We start from the raw sequence: 10,344 nt of genomic DNA on the forward strand, positions 1-10,344 counted from the left end.
CTACAGAGGTCTTATTAGTATATAAATTGTAGTGGTAGGTAAAAGGGGTCTCATAGGTGGGAAAAAAAGAATTGGTATATGCAGATGTGTTTTTATACTGTGTTAATGGTGGAAAGAAAGCTTGGAAAGCTGAACGGATATGGAAAATCTAGACATTCGTCCACGGATGTGGGGATGCGTTTCGTGTGGAAGTGGTGGAGTGTGAGGGTGCATTCTTATAGGGGACCATTAATATTTTATTAATAAAGTGGATGGATGTTGGTGAAAATTAACCCTAGTAATTAAATATTGCTGAAGGGCAAAAGAGGAATGAGGAGGTGGATGGAGTAGTCCGTGGTGGTATAAGGAGCAACTCTCTCCTAGGCACGTGGCACGAGCCAAGGCTTCTTCTTCATCTCTTTTTGTTCTCTCTTTCCAGAAACCCTAGCTCGAGGCTTTGCATTTGGAAAATGAGGTCTTCTTGAGCAATACTAGAGTACCAACTTCTGTCCAGCCAGAAAGGTGCGCTTCGTTAAGGGGAGCTATGCGTTTCCCTTAAAGGGCTTCAATCCAATCCAGTTTTTAACCAATTCAGCCCAATTAACCAGGGGCCTTACTACAATAAAAAAAAATTAAGAACAAGGTTCAATCAACAAATAAGAAAAAAGGTAATTTAGCAAAATTAAAGAAAAATTAAGCCTATTTAAGAAAAATATTTTTATTAAAATAATTTTAGAAAGAGATTAATTTTCTATTTATTTAGAAAACACTAAAAATACTCCTAAAAACTTAGTTTTAACTAAAATTTTACAATAACGATTTAAGGGAAAAACCTAAACCAAGCTTAATTTTAAACAATCAAAGACTAAAAAACTATCCTAGACTCCTAAACATAGCAAAATGTGCAAAACTAGGAAGTTATCACACTCCTAACTCAACCAAGTATTCTTTTCGTAAATCACTTTCAGTTCAAGTAAGTAAATTATTTATATAGTGACCAACCTAATTTAAATCTAGTGCAAGTATATGGTATCATTCAAGGAAGAGATAAATACTACATAATAGAAGAGTTTTCTCATCCAATTAGTAGTCAAGAAGTCCTTATCATCCCTTATGTCAAGACCCTACATATCGATCTTAGGTTAAGAAACCTTCTAGTATTAGTTTTTTTTTCTTCATATATTTTTTTCTCATGGTTTTCTTGTGCATAAATAATGAGGAAAAGTTTTAACTACAAGCAACTACAAGGAATACAAACGTTGATATAATAATCGACTTTTAGAGACTAACCAAGAAAAAAGAAAAGCTCTTCCCTAACTAAGTTGAATGTAATCAAGGATGACAATCCTTCCTATGTTAACTTACAAACAAAGCCCACATTGATTATCAGTCCAACCATAATGTGAAGTTCAAATCCTAAAGTGACATTCCAAACTCACCAAATTCCACCACCTTAAAGCCTACCCTGAAGTTTAGCTCAAGAGTTGAGGTTCCTCGCATTACTTGTATGAAGAAAACATGGTTTGGTAATATGGGTGAATCACATTTCAAAAATCTTATCGGGCATGAACTTATTATGGAACATGAACACGACGATGAACCATGTTAAAGATGTAGACACAGCCTTTTTATGTGATCACAATGATGTTGGACTTTGTAGCATACAAGAAGAGCTTGGACTTGGTTGAGATGATGATGACAATGAGCATGGTCAAAGTTATAAAGTGGCTTAGACGTAAAGTTGGAAGGAAAGATTGGGGAGGTTTTGCGTTCAACTCCCTCGACTAACACTTAGAAGTTATAAGGTTGATTTAATGGGTTTGGAAGGAATGATGAAAGAGGCTTCAATTCAATTATCCCACTAACAAAATACTAAAAACTAACATTTATTGATAAAAGAAAAACAATAAGTTGGTCAGTGATCACTATTGCAAGAAGGTTGCTTTGCTAAGGTGTTGTGCACATCAAGGATTTGGTGTCCTTGGGAAAACAAGAGTTGTTAGCATTCTCTACCAAAAATAGTATCTTGGACAACTTGTCAATTGAAGGCTACAAGGGAAAAAAGATTTAGTGATAAATAGAGAGCTCTAAAGAAGCAACTAGATGACATTAAGTAAAAAGAAAAGTCAGTTGATCTTATGAAGGCGATTGAAGAGGCCAGATGTATAGTTAAAAAAAAAAGTGTGACGAAGCTCCAAGAACACTAGATAGGCGAATAAAAAGAAAGTAAAATCGAAGGTTGAACCAGTCGATGTTGAAACTAACACCTTATAAGGATATGATGAAGGGTTTTAAGAAAGTGATGAGTCAAATTACCTTCATTAGCCTTGAGCTTGGCTTGGGCATCTTTAGTTTAAGCAAAAGATGTAATACAAGAAAAACTTGTAAATGAGTAGTCTTTATATGAATTTATGAACAATTATGTATAGATTCTTTCTATGTTTCGTGCTCTTAATTGAGTAAACTAAACAAGTAGATGTAGAAACCATAACTGACTAAATGTAGTAATTTATGTCGCTCAATAACTTAGTAACTTAGTTGTCAAATTGTTCCTTAACAAATTGTTAACTTCTTTTATTGTTTACCAAAGTTTTTCTGCATCTAGCTTCAATGTCATGGAAAATAGAAACTACTCTTGATTGTTGAGATTCTTATAGCATCAACATTTGTGTAGATTGTTTTGGTGTGCTCAATCATACCTTCTAAGTTTTGACTTCATTTCATATGTATCACATCTGTGTGTAATATACCAACATGGTTTGTGTGTAATAAATCCTAACTTGTACATTTTCTTTAGCATGAGGTGATTTTTGTCTATCACAAAAAAATATATTAAATTGGTCGCATAGGCTTTGTATATGGTTGGAACTTAGTTTGATGTTGACGACAAACAAGACCTAAGTCTTTAACTAGTTGAATTTAGATATCATTCTATTACATAATTACAATTATGTTTTGTATTATTTTGTTATTCTTTTGGAATAGTTGTCTCATGTGTTTTAATGTTACTAATTATTAAAAAATTTGTCCAAATCTCATAATGAACTCCAAATGTTTTTATTAGTATCAGAGACTCATAAGACGAGTTGTGAAGAGAAAAACAATCCTTATTAAATTATAAATTCTTTAAAAATGAATACAAAATGAATATCAATTTTAAAAAAAAAAATTCACATTCTATTTACTAAGAACATAAAACAAGTATAATATTGAAAAAAAAAGTTAAATATTTAATGTTTTATTTAGATAACGCATGTATTTATTTTATACATTGAGCTAAGTACCATAAAATACTTCTGATATATAAATATTAGATCCGATTTCGATCTCTATAAGAGTGTTCTTCACTTTCGGAAAGTTAAAAGAGGAAGTAGATAAAAAGTTCATCAAAACATAATTAATTAATAAACAATCTTTATAAAATAATGTTAATATTCCAAAATGTTGGGACATATGAGGTAGTCCGACATTTATTTTTGGGTTAGATATGTTTTTATTCCCTATATTTTGGAACGATTTTGGTTTTAGTTCATTTTCAAACCAAGGTACAATTTAATCCTTCAACTTTAGAAAACTCTGGTTTTAGTCTTTTTTACCAATTTTATTAACTTTATTTGTTGTTTCAAGCACGTTTATCAGTTAACATTAAAACAAAAATGTGTCAAACAGTGTAAACAATCCAAATGCTAAATTGAAACGTGCTTGAAACAACAAATAAAGTTAAAAAAAATTGGTAAAAAAGACTAAAACCAGAGTTTTCTAAAGTTGAAGGACTAAATTGTACCTTAGTTTAAAAATGGATTAAAACCAAAATCACCCCATAGTATAGGGACTAAAAACATATTTAACCCTTTATTTTTTTCAAGTTCAGACGTGTTACATTGATTTTTTGTGTTGTGCCCTGCACTTTAACTTTCGTTGTGTATTCATAATAATAGTTTTAACGATATTGTGTAGTGATAACCAGGGACAAAAAAATAAAGCTGAAATTTGACTTTTATAAGGATTAAAATAAAATAAAAATAACATTTTCTAAGACAAACCAAATTTTCAAAAATCTTCCAAGCACCGCATTCCTAGAAAGCAGATAACACTTGCCAGATGAAACCTTTATGTTAGAGCCTTATGGCATATCCAATGTACAACATGGATCCCACTTTGCACAGGTCGACAAGTTCCAGGTAACAAATCAGCATTTAAATATTATAATTTAGTTTTAATACTAAAATTATTTACAGAAAATAAGCTATGAACTAAAAGTAAAACATTCACCCAAATTTAGAAATTTTACAGCAACTAAACTTCATCCCTAAGTTGTACTATTTTATTCTCTAATGAGTATTTTTTTTTTCTTACTTTACTCCTTAAAATTTCTTGTATGTAATGACAACCATTAGAAATTGAAAACCAAAATCATTTTTTTAATAATAGATTAAATAAATCCATCCAATATTAAAAAAACCTATATAAAAATTGGCGATTTTATAAATAAGGCATGAACATTTGGATAAAGATCAAAACGGGGAAATAATTTACGACCAAAACAAAAAACCCTACTTTATAAGGATTAGAAAGCTAGTTAAGCTCATGAAAAGAACTAGCACATTATCATATCCTCTAAATCCTATCGAGTCATTATACGAACTGTAATACAGTGAAAATATAGGATGATGCCTGCAAGAGAAATAGTACAGGTAAAATTGAACGGTCAATGTTTACAAATGGTATGGCACCTCATCTAAAATTGAATATGATGTTCTCAATAGCCATAATTGGTGCCATAAACGGGTCCATAATCTGCGGAAGGTACATGGCCTGCATGACCAGCAGCGCTTGAGGGCGGAGATGGGTAGACAGGAGCACTGGTAGGATAGGAATTGTAACCTTGGTTCATTGATCCCCCCATATGTTCCTGAGTTGCACTAGCAGCTTCAGCCATGAAATTCTGCATCATATACACACATTGTGGCCATTTCAGAAATGTGTTTCCATGTTCATTGAAAGAAATAATGAACTAACAGGTCAATGATAATTACAATCTATTCTATCCTGAGTAGCATTAACAATATTCTTTTAAGCCTAACTACAACAGTTGCCATTCAAACCTCATGACAAACACTAGACTACAAATAAATACTTGGATGTCAACTACATTCCCTCTCCTCGTGCGACCTTTTCTTTATAGCATTCACTTATAATTTTACGTAAAAGAATGAATATTGAAAAGACAAACTTTAAGTTAACCCCAACATACTTGTATTTGAAATTAATATACCCACACGAATTAACTAGTTTGGGAGCTAGTAATTCATAAATAAAAAGACGTACCCAAACAAATTTAACCATTGCCACTCCAATTACCAAAAAAATCCCAGATAGTCTATCAAACAATGACAAAAACCCTTCAAAACAAAATACCTGCACTAGTTGTTGGGCAGCCTGTATTTGTGAAGCAGTACCACTTATCTCAACAGTCATCTCCCCGGGCACACCCCTGGTCTCCTGAATTGTAATACTTGCTCCACTGGCACGACGGATGTAGCTGATGTTTGTCCCTGATGCTCCAATAACAGCATCTGCATAGGAAAGAGGAATTTGCATGTGCTGCGTGACCTACATAGTACAAAAGAAATCATATTAAACCACAAAAATGTTTTAATATCAATGTTTATCTCTGAATTAGTCAAGCTTGGCAAAAACATACCTTAGTCACAACAGATTGTTGCGGTTGCGCACTGGATGAATGAATTCCCATGGAAGCATCTCTTCCATAGGCAGGTGGAGGACCCTGATGTAGGTGCTTGTCCATGGGAGGCAGATCAGCAGGTGGGTAGTAATTATCATAGTTATGCGAAGGGGGCATATACTGAGGATTGGGTGGGAAAGCAGGTGCACCACCACTAACAGGTCCAGGAGCTGGAAAACCTTGAGGAGGACCCCAAGGTTGGTGTGGTGGACCATGTGGCACATTCTGGTTTGCCCGAACATCTGGCCTTTGCATCTGAAGTTTTGGAGGAAGAAAAAAACAATTATTCACAAAATGAATGGTAATAAAATTGATCCATATAACTTCACAAAATAAATAAATTCAAAGTTCCCTTCAATTCAAAGCACATGAAAATAAAGTGATGACACTTGGAAACATTGAAACCCCTTCTCAAACTACATAGACAATGAATGATAAAAAAACAGGAATACATATACAATTTACAGGAAGCCTACTCTAAAGCTTTCCATCCCACCCTATCACAATCAATTATCCTCAACTATAACCCAAGATTGAAAACAACATTCTGTATATAGCTTAGAGTGTTCAAATCAGACTTAATGACTTATCATGACATAACTAAACTCGTGAGATAAATTCTCTATATACATTCTTAATTGGTCATTGGCAATTTTCAATTTTGAATAAAAAACTGAAAGTAAAATGAACTCACCTGTGTTTCAAATACACCAACTATGCTACGGTCAACCAAGAATTTCCGTAGATGAACTGCAACAAGTTCAACTGCCTTGTGAACCCCAGAGGATTCTCCTTGTATTTCAACAACACTATCGTCTCGCAGAGCAAACACTGGGAGGTGTTCTGTTGTATATAATATATGTTTACTAAAATATTAGTACATTACTTGACAACACAGCCAACTTTTCAAATACATAATAAGAATAGCAGAACAAAACTACAGCAAAACTACTGAGCATAGATCTAGTGGTACTAATAACATGTAGCATCAAAGATTCACTGAAACTTGGGAAAATATTGAAAAGGAAAATGTGTTCATTGAAACACAAAAGTAATACATCCTAATATAGTTTACAGTGCTCGAAGGCGCACCTGAACCAAGAACACGTATATTGCAACCTGTGGAATCTTGAAAGGATTTTATGGTGGCTCCCTGTTTCCCAATCAAGCTCCCTGCTTGAGTATCTGCCACTAGAAGCCTTGTAATAACTGTGATTCCTGCACCTGATGCACCATCAGCAGGATGAGGCTCTACATTGACAACCTGTTTATGAACCCTTAACAAACCATCCACAGCAGGAGGTATGGTGCGATCTGGCTCTTCTTTTGCAGAAACCATTACCTTTTAAAAGCGTAAAAGGAGAAATGAGAAAGAAACACAACATAAGCAGCTAAATTTCAAATTTTAAAGCAAGCTAATTTTATATACTTGACCCATGGCTGATTCATCACCACGTTGCAAAAATACAAATCAATATTGCATCACTAGCAAAAAAAAGAAAAAACATATATGTACTATCTGTTAATCTTATTTTCATTTCTAACAATCACTGTGTCTTTGGTTCCACAAATTAGCAACTCTACTAAACTAAATTTTCTTTAACATTATTTATATTTCTTAGGAAGAATGCATCATCCCTTAATCCAAAAATTAGCATAAACACTGAATTTAATAATTGTAAATCTTGAGAAGAATTTGATAATGATAAGTAATTAAATGGACCAAGATATATTTCAGTTTTATTAATTAGATATATTTCACATTTACAATTTTCCCATATAGTTTCAGATCTACACATTAGATATATTTCAAATTTCATAATCTTTTTTAATTCTTATTTTAGTAACTTAAGAGTGTTCCGAGGAAAGTGTTTTCAGGGAGTGTGGCAAGCCACCAATCGACCAAGTTCTGAAGTTACCAGGAAGTGAACGCTTCTTTCCACCATAATCTGCACAGACTATTTGATTCTTAAGTCAAAAACAACGTTTCAGCAGTTGTAAATGCTCATTGTTGTTTCCTTCAACTTGAACTTTGGCACTTCAGTTTGATGCCACTTTAGTCATTCATATTAGCTGACAACCTGCACACACCCATTTGATCATCGTGACAAAAGACATCTCTTTTTATATATTAACTTGTTGATTATCTATTATTTCTTGGGTTCAACTAGATTATTTTTATTTTATGCTTTTACTCCCTTGTTAATTTTTTGTTTTATTTTGATAACACAGTTTCTTAGAAATAATGTTCATTTGTTATCATGAATGAAACATTATGTTTCATCTCAAATTTAGTATGTAACTTCGTTTAATCAAATATATGTTTTCCACATCAAGGTACTAATCAGATACTAACAAATATAGGACCAAGCATAACGTATGTTTGATTTATCAAATAGAAGCTCCCTTTATTATATTTTATAACTCTGATTCATAATGATCGAGCAAAGAATCCATAGGTACCAACCACGGCACTATAACACTGCAGCAGAGCATCACAGCAGCTGGTGGCCACAAGAAACTCATAGTACACCACTTTGGCATTGAAACAATAGCAGCCAGATTGCATATGATAGCCGGATCCACCCTTTCTTGCACAATCAACCCCTTTTCCAGCCCATTCATTTTCCCGCCAGGTTCACCTCCAATCTCTGTTTTGCAATTCAAGAAACACTTAACTGCTGCAACTTAACCACAACATATATTAACATTTTGCACAATCAACCCCTTTTCTGCCAAGCCCATTCATTTTCTTGCCAAGTTCACCTCCATTCTCTTTTGCAATTCAAAAAACACTTAACTGCTGCATCTTAACTAAGACATATATGACTACCACTGTTTATTCCTGTAGTGTGTTATTTATAGCACATCAAATACATAAAATTCCTCTATCTTTCTTGTCATGGCCCTTTGTTTTTCTATAAACTCCATCTTCCTAATTTTTTTTTTAATTTCGTGTAGTTTCATTTCTCACAATGTTATATAGCTCAAATTAATGGTCAATGTGTGTTAGACTAACTTTTTGCTTAAGAATTAAGAATATATCGTTATTTTAGATAATACATTATGTTTAAGCATTTGTATATATTCTATACTATTATTATGCATTAGTTATCCTGAATCTATAGTTCAGCAAAGTAACCAATCCCCTACCCACTATAGCAACTTTAAGGTAGGTCATGCAAGGCATTTCGTATTGTTAACTATGCACTTACTCAATAAGACAATGGAACAATGAAGGAAAGGGAAGATCATAAAGCCTAACTGAAAGGAGGGTGTTGCAGGAAAACCATAAAATAAATCCATTCAAATAATTCTAATAAGCCTACAGATAGATAGGAAAAATACATAATGTGCTTGAAACAGTTAAAATCCAACATTATCAACTGCATGAATAACAAGAAACTGAAAAATATATACTCACAGCTCTTTCTGCAGTTCCAGGGGGACCATCAAGAATTTTTATACGAGCCTTAGTCTCTTCAGTAATTTTCCTAATAAACTCGCCTTTACGACCAATAATACTGCCAACCTTTTGCACAGGAACCAACATCCTGAAAACATTTTCCCCAGGCCACCCTGGCCATTTTTTTATTTCACCTCCTTTCAACTCCTCCTGAGATTCCTGTTTCTCCTCAGAGCCTAAATTCTCAGTCATATCTCCTTCAACATGCTGTTCCTCAGCATGTTCTTGCGGAGGAAAATCAGGGTTTTCAGGCAAACCTTCTCCATCATTCCCATCAAAATTATTTTCGGGAACATCAGCATCCACGGCCAAATTGGCCTCATCATGTTCATCGGGCTGCAGTTGCGGAAACCCTGAGTCATCAATCACATTTCCTCCATCATGTTCCTCAGAATGATTTTGAGGAAACTCGGGGTTCTCAGGCACATAGCCAGCCTCTTGTCCGTCATAAACTTCTCCAGACATCCCGGAAACTACGAAACAAACACAAGAAACAACAACTCATCAGTACCCTTTTCAACAGAACACAAAATCAAATTAATTCAATGACACAAATAAAACGGGGGTAAAGAATTCATCAATTGTTCCATCTACACACACTCATCAAGAAAAGGACTAGCTAACAACATGAATCACCGTTCGAAATCCACAAAACCCTAAAATCAAACTCCGTAACTTCCAATGGCCTAAAACAAAACCCTGCATCGGCTGAATAAAAGAAAAACCCAAATCGACACAAAAATAATCAAATCCACCGTTCATCCACACCAGAAAGAAGTGCAGAATAACAACTTAACCGAAAAAGGAGAAGAGCAGTAGCTCAGATACGAAAGCGACGAGAAAGAATGCAGTTATTCAACCCTAACGAAAAGTGAAAACTGTAGAACTCGCATTTAAATATTCTCAGCGAACGAAAAATAAATAAATAGCAAAGTGAAAAAAAAAATGATAATGTGGAAACCCTCACGCGAGCAGAGTGGAGTTAGAGAACTTACTTTGATTCTCGAAGCTTCAAAGAACGGAGAGAAAAGAACTACGGTGGCGTTGAATATGAAGAGGACGGTGCTATGCAGAATTTAGGTTTTCGTAAAGGATGAGAGACGGAGACACCTTCACATCTTATTTTATTTGCTTTCCTCGCCTTTAACCTACT

General features: G+C 34.0%; 1 protein-coding gene across 1 annotated transcript; it reads right to left on the minus strand.

Moving 5' to 3' along the window:
* Nucleotides 1-4,510: 4,510 nt before the first annotated feature.
* LOC106772580 (flowering locus K homology domain) lies at nucleotides 4,511-10,344 on the minus strand. Its single transcript, XM_014659079.2, has 7 exons — nucleotides 10,187-10,344; nucleotides 9,150-9,664; nucleotides 6,818-7,067; nucleotides 6,420-6,568; nucleotides 5,684-5,980; nucleotides 5,398-5,592; nucleotides 4,511-4,924 (listed from the first exon to the last, which is right to left on the minus strand). Exons 2-7 carry the CDS (start codon nucleotides 9,654-9,656, stop codon nucleotides 4,739-4,741), a joined length of 1,584 nt encoding a protein of 527 aa, XP_014514565.1. The 5' UTR covers nucleotides 9,657-9,664; nucleotides 10,187-10,344; the 3' UTR covers nucleotides 4,511-4,738.

This window comes from Vigna radiata, chromosome 8 (assembly GCF_000741045.1).
Source record: "Vigna radiata var. radiata cultivar VC1973A chromosome 8, Vradiata_ver6, whole genome shotgun sequence".
Classification (NCBI taxonomy): domain Eukaryota; kingdom Viridiplantae; phylum Streptophyta; class Magnoliopsida; order Fabales; family Fabaceae; genus Vigna; species Vigna radiata.

Coding starts and splice junctions, on each gene's coding strand:
- LOC106772580 (XM_014659079.2), bottom strand. CDS start 9,656: ATGTCTGGAGAAGTTTATGACGGACAAGAGGCTGGCTATGTGCCTGAG. Junction 6,569..6,817: donor TATACGTGTTCTTGGTTCAG/GTGCGCCTTCGA, acceptor TATATACAACAG/AACACCTCCCAGTGTTTGCT. Junction 5,593..5,683: donor AACAATCTGTTGTGACTAAG/GTATGTTTTTGC, acceptor TGTACTATGTAG/GTCACGCAGCACATGCAAAT.